Source organism: Girardinichthys multiradiatus, chromosome 20, assembly GCF_021462225.1.
Source record: "Girardinichthys multiradiatus isolate DD_20200921_A chromosome 20, DD_fGirMul_XY1, whole genome shotgun sequence".
Lineage (NCBI taxonomy): Eukaryota > Metazoa > Chordata > Actinopteri > Cyprinodontiformes > Goodeidae > Girardinichthys > Girardinichthys multiradiatus.
In genome coordinates, this window is record NC_061812.1 from 25,649,843 (window position 1) to 25,671,071 (window position 21,229).

General features: G+C 37.5%; 1 protein-coding gene across 1 annotated transcript in view; it reads left to right on the forward strand.

The window, feature by feature from the left end:
- cacna1da (calcium channel, voltage-dependent, L type, alpha 1D subunit, a) overlaps positions 1-21,229 on the forward strand; it is a 100,202-nt gene that overhangs the window by 17,207 nt on the left and 61,766 nt on the right. Inside the window, exons 4-8 of the mRNA XM_047346890.1 lie at positions 9,328-9,467; positions 12,944-13,116; positions 13,650-13,802; positions 15,990-16,186; positions 20,896-20,999. Of these exons, the coding sequence (XP_047202846.1) occupies positions 9,328-9,467; positions 12,944-13,116; positions 13,650-13,802; positions 15,990-16,186; positions 20,896-20,999 (767 nt within the window). The remainder of the gene's footprint in view (positions 1-9,327; positions 9,468-12,943; positions 13,117-13,649; positions 13,803-15,989; positions 16,187-20,895; positions 21,000-21,229) is intronic.

Sequence of the window (21,229 nt, forward strand, 5' to 3'; positions counted from 1 at the left end):
GGCAAACAATAACTACAAGCAATAATCTTGTAATAAAACATGCTAGAGACTGCAAAAGACTCAAGTCTGTGTTGGAGGTTCGCCTTCCAGTAGAACAATGACCCTAAACATACTGCCAGTTCTACAATGTTAGCAGTGGTTTAGATCAAAGCAGTTTCATTTGTAAGAATGATCCAGTTAAAGTCTAGACTTTAATCCAATACTTGAAAATTGACGCACTTCCAATCTGACTGGGATCAAGTTATTTTGCAAAGAAGAGTTGGCAAAAATGCCAGTCTCTAGATGTGCAAAGGTGGTAGACACATACCTCAATGAAATTGCAGTCGTAACTGCAGAGAAAGGTAGTTCTATAAAGTAGTAATCTAGGAAATTGAAGCTAAATGCATTTCAGACTTCAGATTTTAATTTGTAAAAAAAAAAGAAAAACCCCATATTCCTTTTCCTTTCCTATACATAAAATTCCTATAAAATGCATTGAGGTTTCTAGTTGTAATCTGACAAAATGTGGGAAAAAAAACCAAGTGGTCAGAATACTTTTGCAAGGCACTGTAGATAGTACACAACATATTTGCACAAATAGATATACGTAATTTTAGAAAATATGTTACATATAATAAGAAGTATTTGAGACATTTGACCATCTGGTAATGCTGAATCTTTATTTAAAAATGAAGACAGACCTCATGGAATCCCCACTCTTAGTCCTCCTAACATAGTATGTACACTCAGGCAGCCAGAGGAAGCAGTGGGAAGCACTAAATGCTGGCTGCCCTCACCCTGCTGGCTTGGCTGCACGGCCCTGATTTATCTTTACCGACAGAGGAGCGAAGTAGAGATGGAGTGCGGACAGAGATAGGAGATGGCAAATATCTGTCATGTCTTTGAGTGCATCAGGTAAAAAAAAAACAAGATATGTGAAGACATCTCTGCTGCTGAAATAGCTGATAGCAGTAGGGTTTATTTATGTAATCTACACACTGTTTGTGTGGACCTCACACTGGACTACATATGGCCTGCACTATTTGTTATTTTCTAGCTTCTAGTTTGCTGTGTTTTTGTTTCATGGAGGCTTCTGGTCACACACAGACATCATGCATGCATGATGTCACCTTGACTCATGCTACTCTGGGCTCGTCGCCACATTGCTCAGATGTTCAGACATGCAAACATAGTATAGTAGCGATCAGGTGGTAGCACAACTTAAAACCCCATTAAAAATGTTCATGCATAACTAGTTAGTAATGACAACTGTGTTCTCTATGAAATATTTTCATTAAACTTTCTATGTTTTTGTGAGTCATGTATGTACTCCTTTTGTTTATTGTAGTATTGTATTTAAATAAAGTCTAATTACTTTTATTTGCACAGTTCTGTCTAATGTAATTACGAAATGTCTCATTCAAACTTTAAACTGATAAAAACTGAAGTTCACTTACTGTGGGTATAATATATTATTATTAATTTATTTGATTATTTACTTATTTGTAATTTATTATTTGTATTTTTTATTTGTTTGTCTTCGATGCCTTAATTTAAAATGTCATTACTCTGATAATGTAGCAGAATTTAGACCAAATTAAATAACTATTTTGGTTTAACTGAGTCATTTGAAGGTTGCTGCAGGTTCCTTTCATGCTCTCCCACTTTGAGGAGTGTGTTTTCCAGTAAACTCAAAGAACTTACATCTTCAGCTGCCTAAGCCATTTTTGAGCCAGAAAGTCTTGAAAAACAACATCTGAGGCAGGTTCCAGTGACAGTGACATTAATTATGAGTCTGTGGGGGTAGAAACCAGGGCTGCACAATATGTAGCTTCAACCTCTACATCCTGATGTGTTTAAATGTGAAATAAAGGAACACTGCAGGATGTGTGATGTCAAGTGAAGCAAATTAACTCAGGTCATACTATTTTTTTTCACTACTTGATTTTCAAAAATGTCATATAAAGCAATTCGATTTTGACCCTATTCCTATTTTAACCCTAAATTAAATTCAGTGTAATCAGCTGCCTCCAGAAATCACCTTATTAGGAAATAGAGTCCAGCTGTGTATAATTTAATCTCAGCATAAATCCAGCCAAACATACAGCCAAGGCTACAATCAAATTAATTAGATTAAGGTATATTCATGTGTTATAATGGCCTATCCTGGGGCCTTCAACCTGTGGCTCCAAGGCCACATGTGGCTCTTAAGAAAACTATAGTCAAAAATTATACAAAACTGAGCAGCATTTTCACATATAAACATAACAACACATATCTATCTATTTTAGACGTTTTGCTTGCAATTTCTATGTTAATGCAATTATTGAATTGTAATTTCATGTCAGTGTTGCTTAATAGGATTTTACGACACATCTGAAATAAATATAAAGCCAAATAAAGAATTGAATTTCTTGAAACACTATTTAGTTGAATAAAAATCTTTTTAGTAAAATTTGCCTGGGACAATTATATTTATCTACCTTGCAATAAGCAAAATATGTTTATGTAACTGAAAAGAAAAAAAGAGTTTGACTAATAATAAAGCAAAGGTGGTGCTTCAGTGCTTTTTCTTCTTTAAACTCTTTACTGTTTGACCAAGATTTGAATCTGAGCTGAATGGGGTTGTTTAGATTTCCTTCTTATAAAGATAATTTAATATATTGGAGGACCATAGCTATTGCCAGTTTTGTCACTCCATCGTCTTGTAACTTATATAGTATAGGTAATGTATTTTTGTTGTGGCTCCTTGTCTGATGTGAGGAGGCGATAAACTGCAGTTCATAAGCTCTGCAGACACACTACTTAAAACTGCTTATCGACTCACATTGCTGCTGTCCGTTTGGCTAAGTCATATGGCAAGCTATGTTGGAGTGTGCACGGTTCAGTGGAAGAGCAGCATCATATGTCATGTGGTGAACTGATCAGCTGTGAGATGAACTGAGCGGCGCCTGTAGATGTGAGTACTCACCCTGTGGCGAAGGAAGGGGCTGTGGCTGTGGGGGTTGGTGGAGGGACTTGTGAGTCCTAGGTTTCTTGTTTAGATTAATATTTGGCTGCTTTTGGGTCTTGCGAATGTGCTTATGTCTGATGAAAGTTCTTTTTTTTAGCCAACATGAGAGGATAGCAGCAAGTGAAGTGAACATATTTACTGCTGATACTGTGTTAAAGTGGGTCTCGTTATATATATATAGGTAATCAGAGATATTTATGGTCATCTCCTTTGCTCTGTCTTGTTGCTCCTCATTTTCTATTGCTGCAGACAGCCTAACTTGCTGATTAATGAGTAGATTACTGTTTAATTGGAATGGAAATGGTTATCGTTTGCAATTATATTTTACATGCCTTCCTGATCCATTAGCTGGCAATGTGCATAAATTAACTTGAGCTATAAAAGCAAAATTTGTCCTGACAGTGCATTAAATTTTAACACCTGCTCCTTCATTAGAGCTGCAGAAAAAAAAGGAAACTATTTACTGCAACATCATTTGAAATTTCCGTACTTGCGTGCCCTTCTTATTGCATTGTTTAGGCTGCTATGAAAAGACGAGTAACATTTTTCTTTTGTGTGTTTTCTTGTTTACCACCAGCAGAAAACCGCAGCAGCAGGTTACTGTCCGTTCTTTGTGCTCGTAGTTGCCTCTAAAACTGTTCACTCGGCTCTCTGTCACTTTGCCTCCGTCCCCACATGAATCTCTGTGTTCTCTCTGCTCCCAGCGGCTTAAGAATGTTCTATCACAGAGGCAGCAGCCCTGAGCTTAACTCAGCCTTTTACTGCAGTAACAAAGAGGCCCGTGTCGGTTATTCTGGGGTAAGTGCTTCTCACAATCTGCTATTAAGTGTTGAGAAAACGAGCCCGATGGCCTGCAGTGCTCCTGCATTTATAGTGTCCGCAAAGATCACAAAGTTAAGGACTCCCTCTGGGAAAAGAGGTAATTATCTATATCGTGATACATATGTAAGCATTTACCTCCTTTTTATTCACTGGTTTGAAGGTTAAATTTCTCTTTGGTTGTATTTAGTATAATTTCCTGCTGATGGACGTACAGTGCCTTGCAAATGATTTTGTAACCCTTACATTTTTCCACATATCTCACATTACATTCACAAACTTCAATGTATTTTATTGGGATTTTATTTTATAAACAAACACAAAGTAGTAAGTAATTGCAAAGTGGAAGGAGTTTCACAAAGGAGTTTTCCAAAGGCTTGATTTGACTCTACTCGACTCCACTCGGCTCGCTTTGCGAGCGTTTCCATTACAGTTCTTTTTGTACCCATACCCACCGGTCAGAGCAGGTCTGACCGATGCAGAGTCAGGACTACATCTGATGTGAACAGACTGCTGTTCACTGATTGACCAGGGGACCAGGAGAAATGAGAAGGTTTTCGCTGAGTAAGTGCAAGGAAAAGTTAATAAAACTCAAAACGATTACAATAATATTAAGGACCACAATAGCTGGAACGGCTCAAACTGAAATATAGTTTTACTATTCACAGATAATAAACCATGCCTGAACGCTAAAAGAAAAGAAAAAGGACACATCAGCTTTCTGAATTACACGCAGGCAGGGTGCTGTATGTAAAACAGTTTGTTTCAGTTGCTAAGACACATTTCTCAAAAGCTGCTCTCCTTTTCTCCACACTGTGAACACAAAACCCTATTTTCAAGCTACATTCACAAAACCTCAAACTCTTCTTGCAAAACCAAACTCTCATCTCAAAACAGTTCAATCTGTGCTCAAAACTGAACTATGTTGTCAAAATCTTGCCCCGAGTCAATCAAAATTAAAAACACTGCTGAGACTCCTCAGCAGTCTTTTCTACATAGAAAAAAAGAAAATTCAATGCTCAGGACATGAAGCTGTAGAAATAAATGTTTATAGTTCACTGTAGGCTAAATGCATGTTGTCAGGTGCCTCCTTATTTAACAGAACTTTTACATAAGCACTTTCCAAGGAGAAGTCTGAGGTCAGAACTCCTGTTGCTTTTAGATGTTCCTAGGACTTGTCTGGTGACCCGGGGAGACAGAACATTTTCTGCTGTTGTTCCCAAACTCTGGAACAATCTTCCTCTTACTGTAAGATGACCAATACCTTGAATGATTTTAAGTCCCTTTTAAAGATGCATCTTTTAAATTGGCTTTTAATTCCAGTTGAGCAAAAATATCAGGCTGTTTTATTTATTACTTTTATTTCCTTTTACTTACTGTTTCTACTGTTCTTAGCTGTCATTTATTCTATTGTAGGTGTTTGTGTCTTGTTGGTCTTTTTTATGTTTTTTGTTTTGTTTTATGGATATGTACAGAACATTTTTGTGTGTAAAGTGCTCAACAAATAAAGTTTGATTGATTGGCAAAATCTCCATTAAAGTTTGTGGTTTTAATGGGATCAAATGTGAAAAAGTTAAAGGAGTGGGTAAAGTTTTTCAGGCCACTGCATGTACTGAATACCAACTGTTTATAGAGTGACCTGACTCATGAATTAATAATGAGGACCACCTCTCGGTTCTTACGGGAAGTTGCAGGACTCTTCTAAACAAGCTGAGCCCCTTTGGTGTATACGTCCACGTGTCTACCAAAGTCAAACGCTCAAGCCACCTTAGTCTGGATATATGTGAATGTGTATGTGTGTGTGTGTGTGTGTGTGTGTGTGTGTGTGTGTGTGCTTTCAGCTTCACATCCAGTTGTCCTCAACCTGATGGCTTAATGTTCCTGTGCTTTCTGCCTTTGAAACAACCAGAGAAAAGAGCACAGCAGAGTTACATCATGTTTCTCTACTAACAGCATCCTCTACAAAGCGCTGATTATCCTGCCAGTTCATTCAGTGTGATTTTCAGTAAATTTTCTTACCCCTTTTAAGTGCTCTACCTAAGTAGCTAACTTCATCCTTTTATAATTTTGTTATTTTGGCATTTTTACCTATTATTTTCAGTTTCATTGGGCTTCATTCATTAAAAACTAATTTGGGCAAAGAAATTAGCATAGAACGTTCTACTTGTGTATACAGTAAGCATACTGGTCAATCCCCGCATATAAATAAATGGGTTTTTATCCACCTAGCAGCTGGAAACAATCATCACTATTAAAGGCCTTGCCCACAGAATTTGTGACATTGATGGTAAAAATGCAGATTACTGTCACATTTTAAAACAACAACATTACATTAGAGGATTAATGAAACACTGATTACAAAATCTGAAAGTGTGTTTTCCGCAATTAAAATATCTGCAGTCTCTTACAGCTCTCATAGAAACACCAGTTTATCCTACTGCAGAGCATCAAATTCGAAATGATTGTTCAGTACAACCTTGTGCAACTGCACAGACCAAAAGGATGTCATACATGTTTTCGGGTCATGCACATCAGAGTTCCTCCAGCTGATAAAAGGCACAGCGTTCAGTTCCTGCTTCCCTTTAGTACCTCTGAGGTACCGCTCCAACATGGTCCATGTTCAGATGCACGTGTTCCTTATATGCTGGTGGAAAGTCATCCTGTCCAAAGACTCCAGCATGTGGATAACCTGCACTCCTTAAATACGCTTACAGATTCTGTGTTAACTTCATGCATTAACTTCATGCATAGGAAAATGACATTATCTTGTCAGACACTAATGATGTCGCATAGAAAAATCACCTCAGTCAAATCTTTTAACATTTTTCACATAAAACATAAAAGAATCACTGAATCTTCTTCTACCTTTTCATCCAGTCAGTCAGTCATTTTCTACCGCTTATTCCATAGTAGGTCGCAGGGAAGCTGGTGCCTATCTCCAGCAGTCTATGGGCGAGAGGCAGGGTACACCCTGGACAGGTTGCCAGTCCATTGCAGGGCAACACACAAACAACCACACACATTCATACACCTAAGGGCAATTTAGAGTGACCAATTAACCTAACAGGCATGTCTTTGGATTGTGGGAGGAAGCTGGAGTACCTGGTGAGAACCCACGCATGCACAGGGAGAACATGCAAACTCCATGCAGAAAGACCCCAGGCTGGGAATTGAACCCAGGACCTTCTTGCTGCAAGGCAACAGTGCTACCAACTGCACCACCGTGCAGCCCCCTTTTCATCCAGATGAAGTTTATTATGTTCTTTCATTTCTTTACTCTTGTTGCCATGGTTATCTCAGTGTAGTGTTTGAAGATGGGTAGAGACTATGACCACTTGTTGGAAAGAAGGAGAAGTAGGCGTCAGATCACATTGAAGTCAGAGCAAAGATATTTTCTTAGTTGAATACTTCTAAATGGCTTTGTATTATTGAGGTTTCTTTTCTTTCTGTAGCCTCTAAAAGAGGGGAAAATCATCATGTTATACTGGTACAATAATTTTCATAGGCTGTTTATGTGTAGCCACTGTATGAAATATTAATTGATCATATAAAAAGAATAAAAATGTTGCACCATCAAACATGGAATATTTTTAATGCCAATTCATGGCATACGATTGAATTTTATAATTTAAATGCAATATGAGAAATATTATTTGATGGGCAAAGGACAACGCATCCATCCATCCTACAGTATGTACCTGCTGCATTCTTATCAGAGCTACACTGAGGGAACCCTTTCTGGTGGTGGAGAATATAGGCCATTTCCAGTTTTAAGGTATAACAAAAGTTTTAAAATTTTACAGTTTTAAAACCACATACAACCTTTAAATGAGAAACCACACTAGTCTAGTTGTTTTCAGGTTGAGATTCATAACGATGACTGTGGGTACACAATGGCTTGGATTGACTCTTTTATGGTAATTCCCAGGGCTAATAAAACTTTTTTAACATAGGTTCTTGGCAGCATTTTATCATGAGACTTACACAAATAAAAATCACAGAGAATTGATATGAATAAATGATGAATATCATGGGGGGGTGATAGATTTGGATGGGTAAATGTCTAAAGAAAATCAGATTTAAAGGAACATATGCTATATTCAGAATGTACAAAAAGTTCAAATCCAGTTAAGATATTTGAAGCATAAAAAACAAAAACAAAGGTGCCAAAGAAGCTTCAGATCAATGAATGGAACATTATTTGACGCACGACAGTAATTAAAAACTTAATGCTGGTTTCTGGTTACTTTAACACCTGCATCAGCATCTTAGGTAATTAATTAGACAGATTTATGCCCTAAGTTGCAAGGGCATTTTGACAAAAAAGTTATAACATTTTTATAAACATTTAAAATAGGCAGGGTTTAATTTAGACCCTGTTTTTTTTTTTTTTTTTGGCATCATATAACCATGTAATGAGACTTACTGGGCAGACACCTGGCAGGGTCCGGTTTGGCTGTGAGGGTATCGGTGACCTGGGCTCAAACCCTGACCATGTGAGGATAAGAAGACCTTGGTTGTTCCTTCTGCAGGACTGCGGATGTATTCAAAATAGTACCATCACAGCAAGCCCAATAAGTCATCGTCCTTTGGTTTCGTCGATGAAGGACAGCAGGGTGCCGGTCCACCAGCTCGGTTCTGGTTCTTAGACCGAGCTTAGGTCTTTATTTAACCAAGGTGCAACAAACTCGGTGCTTTCAACTTGGATAGAGGCTAGGAGGAAGTCGAAGCAGTTTTAAATTATCCTGACTTATGCTTGAAAAGAGTCTGGTAGAAAAATGAATTCTTCTGAGGTTTCAACCATTTATTTCACTGTGGAGACTCAAAATTATTAGTTTGATTATAAGCAACTTGGAGCTTCATGACTCATTTATAAGTATCAACAGCATTCATTTTCCATGTAAACAAGTTTTAAAGCAATGTTTTTATTTTACGATTCATAAACCAACAAATAGCATTTTTTCTTCAATGTTTTTCCTATTTTCCATTCTATGATCATACAAACCAGGATGGGAGCAGACAATTTTGAAAGAAATTTCAAAACTTTGTTAGACCAAATCCCTGCAAACGTGTGACAGGTGTACTCTTTTACAAAGACCAGAACGACAAAATGATTAATGTTCTATGCAATATCAAAGAAAATTTAGATTTTAAAGGTACAAATTAGCATAGCTGGTGTTTATCCTATATTTTTCTTATCATCTTTCATCATTAATTGCATCTCTTTAAACAAGGAACTATTGTTTTATCACCTGCCAGGAAACAGTTTCTTTTGTGTTTTCATACAGTCAGATCTAACCCATGTCTAGTCTAGAGGCAATTCTTTGGATTATTTTTATAGATCTATGTTACTGTTTATTACTGTGTTGTAGTTGTGATAGTAAGGATACATTTGTTTGCGATCAGATGAGTTCGTCTTTGGTTCTGTCCTGACCAAAAACTGTGCACACGTTTTCATGAATATTACCTAAAGTTGCTGCTGCAAGCTGATTTCCTTTCTTTCTTTATGTTTGCAGGAAACAGTTGAATATGCCTTCCTCATCATTTTCACTATTGAGACCTTTCTGAAGATTATTGCTTATGGTTTGGTGATGCACCAGAATGCATATGTGAGAAACGGCTGGAACATGCTGGATTTTGTCATTGTGGTTATTGGGTAAGTCCTTATGTCTCTGATTATTTCGGTTGCGCTGCATTAGAGGGTATTTAAACAGCTGCTTTTAACATTTTGTCCCTTTTTTTTATATATCAGGTCTCAAGGGTTTCGTCATTTTTAGTCCGATGTTTTGCCTTGCTACAGTTTGACAGTTTACAGTATTTGCGGGAGGAGAAGTTAAAGTTGCTTAAGCCTCTGCTCTGACTGGCCAACTGCTAATAGAGCCCCTCAAACACCCACAGTATATGACCCAGAAAAGACAGAGGGAATAAATCAGAGCTTTACCACCACTGGAATGAGTCACCATCTCTCCATTTTTATTCTCCTCTCCAACTCTCCCTTCCATCTTTCCCTCTCCTTCACTCATTCTCTGCCATCCTGCTGTGTTTTGTCTCTTCGGCTTGTTGGTATTATTACCATCCTAAATACTTCCTTAAAGGACAGGGAAACACAAATGGGTTTCTTTCTTAAAGTGTCCTAATGAAAAAAGATTTGAAAGACAGTAAAGACACATCAATAACATGCACAACATTTAAAATTAAGTTTACCAAACTGGTTGGATGCATACTAAGATGTAACCATTCACCTCAAATAATAGTCAGCCACACTTTATGGAAACATCAGATTTGTGCTTTTATTGCTTGCATCTTTATTCATCTATTGGTGCAGCCCAGTAGGATGCAACCTTGACCCTTAATTATTACATCGCTTCCAGAGCAAGTGAACAATATCCATAAATTACTTAAAAATATGAATGCAACCAATACAGCTTCCTCTGTTAATTCCATAGTTTTCATGGTTCATGCTATTTAGCTCCCCACCTCACTCCATCCTCATTCCTATCTCCTGCACACTCTCTTCTTATCATCTTCATCTTTATCATGTTTTTTTTCCCTCACCCTCCTCTTTCTTTCTTTTCCTGCTGCCTGTATCTCTCCTCTAATACGCACAGTCCGATGGGTAGCTGGGTCAGATCTCTGTCTGTGTGCTGCATGCGGTGTTGATCTGCCATCCAGTCACATGCAACGAAGGCTGGCCCTGCTATAAAGAGTGACTGTTGCTGCTATAAACCACCTAAATGGCAAACCAAGATAATCCAGCTTGTATCTGATGTCAGAGGTGCAGTCCATTTCCAGAGAGAGTTCAGCACATATATGTAGAAATAAGACAGCATCTTTAAAATTTGGTCTTTTATGGTTTAATAACAGAACAATTTTTATATTATTATTTAATTAATGAAAATGATTTTTTTTCGAATGACATGAGCACAACCTTCTACAGAAACAAGAGATGTTTTATGCAGAAATGTCAATGATGAAATAATAAATGTCAAGACAAGATGTGAGAAAAAGAAGAAAAAATGCAGAAGATTGTATTAAAAATAATACATGTTTTCTACAAAGTCCTCTGATGGACAAAGTACTTGCAAAATTATTCATACCCCTTGAACCTTTTTACATTTTGTCACTTTGAAACAAAATTCCTCAGTCCATTTAAAGTAATGTTTTATATTATAGGCCAAGCCACAGTGGTGTATAATTGGGAACTAAAAAGAAAATGAAACATAGTTCTGCATTTGTATTCGGCCTCCATGAGTGGAACTACCTCATTCTGCTGCACATTTGTTGGGGTACACCACTACCAAATTTACAAATCTACAGTATGTAGAGACTGACGTTTTTGCCCATTCCTCTTTGCAAAAAAGCCCAACCTCAGTCATGTCTGTAAACGTTAATTTCAGTCTGTATAATTTCAGTTTTGGTTAACAGAAATGCACCATTTGTATCTCTGTCCATCCTATTTTGTCTGACTAGCTTCCCTGTCACTGCTTATTAAAAGTTTACCCACAGCATGATGCCCGCACCACCATGTTTCATCATAGGGTTGATGTGTCCAGGGTGATGTATAGTGTTAGTATTTTCCACCAAACATAGTGTCTCATCTGAGAAGAGCACCTTCCTCCATGTTTTCTGTGTCCCCTACTTGACTTAGGTCAAACTGCAAACTGGACTTCTTGTGACTTTCTTTTTCTACATTGGGTTTCTTTTTGCCATTCGTGGGATGTTCTTCTATAACCTAACACCGCTTTAAACCTTTCAGGTTTCACTGTTACGCCTGATTTGTTTGGTGTGTTTCAGAACACCATCTAATTAGACTTGCTAATGTCATGACTGGTCAGACCTGTTTTAGAGGCATAATGCCAAAGGTAATAGGTGTAACTTAAGGAACCATCTTGTTTGAAATTTGCCTACATGTTTTTTGCCTCTAAAACCTCCAGTTTAAATTGACAATAACCACCTTCAACACCTTATGTATAGTAGTGTTTTAAAAAAATATTTAAATTTTTTTCATTTAATTTTCTCAAACATAATGAAAGCATATTTATTAAACAACATGTTTGTAGAAACTGCTATGTATCTTACTAGAATGGCTCAAATGTGTTTTTCAAGTAGATTCTAACAGGTCCTTGAATAACAAGTGAGAAAATCTTCATACAATATGCTTTAACTGCTGAATACTCGGTTTTTCTGGTGTTTCATCAATAAAAGGAAGTTGTCAATATGTGAGCTTGAGCTGATGTCTTGAAACCCCCAGTGGCGGTCATTTAGTCCAGCAGCTGTGACTCACTGGAGCATAAGTTGGAGCAAACTGTGTTTAAAGGCCACCGGAACTTCTTCAGCTCCTATCAGCAGCTTCATTCACTGCTTCTGCACCACAGCTTTGAAGTGATAAGTCAGAATGGTTTCCCTCTCTTGGCTAGGTGAGAAATGTCTTAGCAAGTTTAATAAAGCGTTGTCCTTCATAGTGAAATCTGATTCTACTCTGAGACCGCAGAAGGAAGCAGTTTTATATTGAATGCGTCTGCTGTGTAGCTGCTATATGCAGCAACTATATCCGACCAATACAGTTTGAAATTAACAATCCAGTGTCTAAGATAACATCTGTTTTGGTCTAAAGAGAACAAAATACATTTATTTTGAAATTTTGCCATAAAGTAAACACAGTTCCTTTTAGCAACATGGCACATTATGGATTACAAGTAAAGATGCAAAGCAGACAATTACAACTTTGTCAACTAGGAAAACATGGATATACAAATCCCATTAGCCATTCTGTATAAAAGCACATTTATGTTTCAGTAAAAGCATAAAATATGGCAAAAAGTTTACAGGTTGCAATCTCTTCTCCATCTTGTAAAATGTTCCTATCTTATTATTATTATTATTATGGTTTGTTATTGTATTGCCTGGCTGTAATGCAAAACAGATTGTTTGAAAACAACTGTAACTTCTGTTTATTGTAACCATAAATAGATAATTTCCATTATAGTTTGAGAGGAACAAAAGATTAGAATTTACCTGAATAACAGATGGAGGATAACATCTAGTATTAGCTTTTTCAGTCCTGATCAAACACAAACATGCTACATTTGTTGTCCTTGAGAAATGATGGAGTCCACTTGTTTTTGGTTGCAGACTCTTCAGTGTTGTCTTGGAATTTTTGACCAAAGATGAGAAGGATGAAGGTGACGGAGCCAGTAGCCATCCGCCGGTGCATGGCCACGGGGGTAAGCCCGGTGGATTTGACGTTAAAGCCCTTCGAGCCTTCCGTGTGCTGCGACCTCTGCGGCTGGTCTCAGGAGTACCCAGTGAGTGGATTGATGTAACACCATGCAAAGAGTTTTCCACTGATTTTCTGCATTATTCATTTATTTATTTTGTAGAACAGTCTAATTCCCTTATTTAGAACAAAGCATGAGCTGAAGAAATCCAGATGGCAAGTCCAGATGGTCTATATTTAAACCCTGAGGACTGTTTACGAAAAACATCTATTCAGTATCTTCATCAACACTTCAGGGACAGGTGCTTATGATGTTAAATCAAAACCAGACTAACAGCACACAGTTTTAAATAAAGGGGCATAGGTTGTGTTAAATACGCCTAAATACAGTTTAGACTAAAAATGGGTTTAAAAGTTTAAGTGTTGTACCTAATAAACATAACAGTGTTGTGTAAGTTCACTTGCAGGATGCAAACAATAAAGATTCACATAAATGATCTCCTTACATGCCCTCCAGAGTTAAACTATTTACCATCTGGTGCGACGTGTGTTAATATTTTTTTGATAAGCTCATCTTTTATGGCCATATTCCTATCATGTGTTTGTTTTTATTTTGCTTAGGTTTACAGGTGGTGTTGAACTCCATCATTAAAGCCATGGTTCCTCTGCTGCACATTGCCCTCCTTGTCTTGTTTGTCATCATCATCTATGCCATTATCGGCCTGGAGCTTTTCATCGGTAAAATGCATGCAACCTGCTATATAGGTGGCACAGGTGAGACCTCTTGGTTTTCTTTTACTCATAACAGTTCATTTTCAGTCAGTGTAGCATTTATGAACACTTTTGTTTTGGTTTTCCTTACCTAAAAATATTTGTACTGGGCTTTTTCTACATTTATTTCAGCAATTCATCAAGTCAGTGTCAAACTTAAATGTTTTGTTAAATATATGTGAAATGCCCTAGGCTGTCACAAGTTTTATTCTATAGTAATCAAATAATTGCAGTTTTGCTAGTTCAGCTTACTTTACTAAAATTCTAAGAAATCCTTCTTCATAAGGAAGTGGAAATAGACAGTGAAAAAAGTGTTTGCCCCGTGTTTTTGCTAATTTGTCACTCTTCAATTTCAGTTTCAGATCTATTAACAAGTCTTATTATCAGACAAAGTTAGCCTGTGTAAATATGAAAAGCAGGTTCTAAATGATGATTTCCTTTATTAAGGGGAAAGCTAGCTAAACCAACCTGGCCTTATGTGTAAATGTAATTGTTCCATAAAGCTAAGAAATGGCTGTGCCACCCTTAGCAACAGCTGCCATCAAGTATTTGTGATAACAGGCAAGCGATCTTTTGAGAATGTCTGGCCCACTCTTTGCAGAAATGTTGCAACTTAGCCACATGCGAGGGTTTTTGAACATAAAGAACATGTTTAAGTTTTAAGTCTACTATGACGATAATGTAACCCTGATTTAAAAAGTAAATTACACAATTAGGGTATCGTCCGGATATCCTTTTTGTGGAGCAAAGCTGCCTTTGCACACGTTGAAAACTAGCTTCCTCATGTGGGATGCCTGAATTGCCAAGACAGCACATGTGATAAAAACAACATATTTAGGGTCACACAACAACATCTGAATCAGAGTTTTGTCTGTACTTTGACTAGACTTCTCCAAAACTTTAGTTTTTTTTTTCCAGCTGTTTAGAGGTGGACTTACTGGTGTCTTTTAGATTATTGCTCTGCCACTGAGCTTAAGATCACAAATTGATGGCCGGACATTCTTCAGAGTTATCTGGTAGAGAAGTCATGGTTGTCCTGGTCCTGAAGCAGCAAAGAAGGTCCAGTCCAACCCAGCAACGCTGACATTTTTTGGTGTTGATATGGTGTTCTTTTGTCTGCCATGCTGTTTTACTTTTATACCAGATGAAACTGGAGGCACATATTCCAAAACTTGCACTTTTGTCTCGTCAAAGATCTTAGCGGTGATCAATATGTTTTTTAGAAAATCTGAGATGGACCTTTGTGTTCTTTTTGTTCTGCTGTAGTGTTGACCTTGGACCTCTTCCATGGAGGCAAATTTAGCCTGTCTGTTTCTTATTGTTGAATCATGGATATCTTTGGTTTCTGATGTTTTTCTTGGATCTTTTGTAAACTCCTGGAAGAGCCGTCAAATCACACCTAGAGTCATTTTGATCGTCCAGTTTACTAAAATTACTCCATGAACGCATCAAAGGTTCAGCACTGTTTAATATTTTGCCCTTTTTTGAGTAATGTCTCCCACAGTTTTTTGTCTCAAACCTGGACTTTTGAACCTTTTCCACACTGATCTCAATAAGTTAGTTTCTTATCTATTCTTGAACTTCTGTAAATTGAGGTATAATGGGTTTTGAAATGTTCGAGCCTATTTCTAGATGTTAGACAGGTACCATTTAAAGGGTTTCTTGATTTTACAGTTTAGGCAGTAATAAAAAAAAAGTGGTTACCTGCAGTAATCCATGTTTTAAAAAGGGGAACAAATAGATTTTCACATAGGGCCAGGTTGGTTTGGATTGCTGATTACATGTATTATTTCCCTTCAGTCATCATTTGAAAACTACCTTTTGCATTAACTCAGGTTATCTTTGATAACTTAGAATGTGTTTAATAATTATATGACACTTGTTAAATGTAATAAAAAAGCATAAACAGAAAAAATCTGTAAGAGGGAAAATGTTTTCAATGCACTGTTTCTTGACTGTTATTATGATTGCTATGTCTGTTCTCATGAGGAGCTATTAACAGGAATATAAGACAGAAAAACAAGAATATTCATCTACAACTAAAATAACATTGTTCAATAACAGAATGATTAAACATCATTCTGTAAATCCGAATGATGCTTGTATGTACGTGTCTGCATGTAGGATTTACATCTTTGAAGCTAAATGCAAACTGAGCTTAGTCAGATGATTAACGGTATCTTTCTGTAGATTTGATAGCAGAGGAGGAACAAGCTCCCTGTGCGATCTCAGGGCACGGGCGCCAATGCCCCATCAATGGCACACAGTGCAGAGAAGGCTGGCACGGCCCCAACGGGGGCATCACCAACTTCGACAACTTTTTGTTCGCCATGCTGACGGTGTTCCAGTGCATCACCATGGAGGGCTGGACAGACGTGCTGTACTGGGTGAGTACCGCTCTGGCCTCACATTTTAGCAACCTGTGACTGACACGTTCCTTCAGCTTCAATGCATCCTCAACAACAATAATGTTACTGACAATGTGATGATGAAGCTGCTGATTATTTCCTGAGGCAGCTTTTATCACTCACATATGATTGATTGGCTAAATGACTCAACACATTCATCAACTTTGAAGATTACTACTGGTCTGGCACTATCAATATTCTTACAAGATCTGTTTTAAAGGAGGCATATTATGGCCAGTTTTTACATGCTAGCACAATTTCCTAAATGTATTTTAATTATCGAATTTTTATTCATTTTATCATAAATTATTTAAATTCACTTGTCCTCCATGTATCCATAGACAGTAATTTTACAGAGAATCTCACAGGGAGATGTGTCAAAATATCTCACGTAGATACACTAATTTGAGTTACCTAATGGCTATCCAGCAGTTAAAGGAATATCATAATTTGTCTCTTCTATATAATCTCCATAAATCCTGGACTTCACTGTTGGTTTAGACTTTTCCCAGGTTGTTAAAAGTTTGCATTTTTTCACATTACATCTAAGAAATACAACATATTTCATCATAATATTATGAGACAGCATGGAGTAAAACATAACTTTTTGTTATATTTTTTTTACAATGAAAATCTGAAAAGTGTGGCATATATTTGTATGCAGGCCATCTTAATGTTTCGCTGATCTCTTCACTGTGTTCCTTGTCCTTTATATTGAGGCTGAATTATACAAAAGAGGAAAATTAATAAAGTAGCATCTGAATTCAAAGATACACCACAATTTTAAGATTTGTAATTGAAAAAATAAAACTTTTGGAACTGTGCGTCCTTTGTGTTCCACCTTACAATTATGTGCTACTCTGTGTTGGTCCGTCACATAAAATCCTCCAAAATACACTGAAATTTAAAGGGCTGAAAACTTCTCTGAGGCACCGTATATGCCTAATACTGTTACAATACAATGGTTTTCTTAAAACCTGCGCCCCGGAGTTTACTTTGATATTCTGATTTACATTTGTGATGGGGAAAATACACAGAAGTATGCTAGTATATTCCATGACAAAATGATGTTAAAGAAAGACGTTTCTGTGCTTACTTTGTTTTCATCATTCATAAACGAAAAGAAGATCACCCTGGCTAATATGCAGTTGAAACCAGATGTTTACCTACAGTATATAAAAAGGCCCAATAGTTTTTTGTTTTAGTGTTGCCACAACCCGACAAAAAGAGGGGGCACACCGGTTACAACAGCCAACTAAAGTCTTTTTTAAATTAAATCAGCTTAAGTTTAAGCAAAAAAAAAACAAAAAAAAACAATAAACCAAGAACAGGAGGACAGTGGTCATCACTGTGTCTAATATTAAATTAAACTAAACTCAGTTAGTATTGCCAAAAATATTTCTATTTGTTAAATGCCAGAATAACGAGAGATTATTCTTCTATGACTTTCTTTAAACACATTAGGTAGCATAAACTAAGATTGCTATGCCTTTTAAAACTTTGAAAAAGCCTATATGATTGGTGAATGTCATGGCATTGAAATGAAAGAACAACCCCTGTGGAAGTATTGTAAGGAAACACCTCAAACACACTGCTACATTGTGTGACATTATAGACAAACTGAAATAAGAGAAATGTGGTTCTCCACAAGTCTGTTTCATCCTTGGGTACAATTTACAAATATCTAAAGGTGCCACAATCATCTTTTTAGTATATGCAAGTATAAACACCACATAAATGTCCATCTATCATACCATTCAGTTCTATGTAAGGGATGAATGTGTTGTGGTGCGAAACGTACAAATCAAGCCCGAAACAAAGCAATATACCTTTAGAGATGCTGGCTGAAGCTGGTAAGAGCATGAGCTGAACGCCCATGAGGAGTGGAAGAAGCTGCGACTCGAAAGGCAACATAAAAAGCAAGATAACAGTTTGCAAATGCACACAGGGACAAAGACAATATTTTTGAGGAATGTCTTGAATTTATCGGTCATAATGAACATGGTTTTATAGTTGGAGAAAAAGGTGAAGCTGGCATATTTCCACATTATGTGGAAACATGGAAGTAACATCTCAGGACATCAGCCAACACAAATGAATCTTCCAAAGGGGCAATAACCCTAATCATACAAAGTGGCTCAAAAACAAGAAAGTAAATGTTTTAGTCTGGCCATAACAAAGCCCTAAACGTAGTCAGTCAGTCAGTCATTTTCTACCGCTTATTCCATAGTGGGTCACGGGGAAGCTGGTGCCTATCTCCAGCAGTCTATGGGCGAGAGGTAGGGTACACCCTGGACAGGTCGCCAGTCCATCGCAGGGCAACACACAAACAACCATGCACACACTCATTCATACACCTAAGGGCAATTTAGAGTTACCAATTAACCTAACTGGCATGTCTTTGGACTGTGGGAGGAAGCCGGAGTACCTGGTGAAAACCCACGCATGCACGGGGAAAACATGCAAACTCCATGCAGAAAGACCCCCGGCCGGGAATCGAACCCAGGACCTTCTTGCTGCAAGGCAACAGTGCTACCAACTGTGCCACCGTGCAGCCCTCCCCCCCCCCCCCTAAACTTAGTCCAAAATAAAATTTGTGGGCATAACTGAAAGGTGCTTGTGAGAAAGGCAGTGTACAAACCTGACTCTGACCCAGTTACATCAGTTTTAACTGGGTCAAAATGTCTGCAATCTATTGTGAGATGTCTGTGGAAGAATACCAAAAATGTTTCACCCATCTCACACAGTTTATTCCATCAAATAATGGAAAGAAAATGCATGTAAACTTTTAAAAAATGATCTTGTTCCTTATTCTGTCATATAGCATATACAAAGTACTTTGGTGACCCTAACTTGTCTAAAATAGGAAAAGCTTGGTCTGATTTAATGTCATACACTGTCTTTTTTCATAATGCATATTAATATCTGGTTTTAGCTGATAATCAGGGATGTCAAGATTAAGTCTCCAGGAAACACAGTGAAGGAAACTTTAGATGTTTCTTTGCTTTAACACACTTGATTTAAGTAGTTTAAATATATCTTCACCATGTAATTTCTGTCAATTACCCGCTTATTCTATCAGGTGTGACAAAACAGTGACAAATCTAATGTAGTCGAACCCCCTAAAGGAAACAAAGAAGAACACATTAGAAGTACCTGATGTGCTTTTTAATCCCCTTGTCTTTAGCAAGATGGGAGACCCCTGTATTCAGTTTGCTCTTGTAGGGTTTTTACAATATAACTGACCAAAACACCACTCATAAATAATAACAGGAGGAAAAAAAATAAAAAATTGATCAGAATTTAGGAATACCAAGACCACCAATCAATAAAAAACTAGATTAAAACAACAAGGCACATCTTTTCATAGACTGGTACTATACTGGTGTTTCTGCAATCAATGTAAAAAAAAAAGTTACATTAAAATCCAGCTTCTGACTGGGACTGCATGTAGTGACTCCACTGTCGCTACATGCAGTCTCCATTCTCAGTATGAGGGATTGCTGCAAAGTCAACGCCAGTGACTGTCCACTGTCTCTACATGCTCATCCAGGAGGAGTGAATGCTACAAGTCACTGACTGGATGCAATCTGCTGGGTTTCCTTAGATAGAAAACGTTTTTAACCAATTTGAATAAATAACTGAATCTGACTGCACTGTTCAATAGTTAGGATTAATTGGAATATATGTACCTGACTGGAAATCTGGATGATTCGACTGAAGTGACTTAGCCCATTTTAAAGTTACCCACCTTTCATACAACACAACAGGAAACAACACTCACCAATTATTTTTACCTCTGCCTTCCTCCCACCCTGTTGGATGGAGTAAGGGGGAGTCAGGTTTAGCCTAAACTGGCTCAGTTATGGTTGAGGTGCAAACACACCCTCCATTTCTGCTACCTGTATGACCCCTTCTCTTTTCCAATGGTTATAATCAGTCTGACAGAGAGAGGTATCCCCAATCCTTGTGGTTTTTAGTATAACAATGGCCACCAGTGGGCTCTAGATGGACAAACTTTATCAGTTTATTTTTTATTTAGTAGCCCTACATATAGCCCATTCTAAAATGGCCAAACTCTAACACTCAGTAGTTTATACTAGTCTCCCCAACAACCCTACACCACACTTTGTGAAGTGCCTTGAGATTACATGTTTTGTGAATTGGCACTATATAAATAAAACTGAATTGAATTGAATTGAAAAGAGGGTTTATTTTGTAGTTGAGATATAAAAATTGTTCTGAGACAAACATTTTTACTAAATGCTTTACTACGTTAAGTAAAGTGCATTACAGCCAAGTTGATTTTATTGTTAGAAGCATTGCAATAACAAAAAGCAGGAGCAAACTAATATGACCTCCCATAGGGATTGCACCATGATCTGAAGTTGAAGTTGGATGGAGAAATGATGAGAGGTTGAATATTTCCACTTTGAGCTTCAGAACAGTACTCTGCTAATCTGAAATAGATCTCTGAGTAATTTTTAATCAGCTCCAAGCAAAGGAGCACTTTGTGTTATTTGCATTTTCTAGAACCTAGAATAAATAAAATCAGTTTCATATTATGTGTCCTTTAAGACAGATGACTTGTGTTCTGCTCATTTTCCCAGCTTGTTTCTGTCTGGTCTGCTCACTTTACTGTTTTTCCTCTTTTCTCTTTTCTTCTCCTTCCATGTTTGCTTCTCCAGATGAACGATGCTATGGGCTTTGAGCTTCCATGGGTGTACTTTGTCAGTCTTGTGATCTTCGGCTCCTTTTTCGTTCTCAATCTGGTTCTGGGTGTGTTGAGCGGGTAAGAACTTTTTTCTCTTTAAAGACAGAGGCTTTCTGCTCTTTTAGTGGGCTGGAGGTTCTCTGTTTTTTGTTTGTGTCTGTGTTAACTCGCTGCTCTCGGCTCCTGTAGGTCAATGATGCCATCGGATGGGAAACGCCTTGGATTTATTTTGTCAGCCTGATTATACTGGGCTCCTTTTTCGTGTTAAACCTTGTGTTGGGTGTGCTGAGTGGGTAAGAGGCAACTTG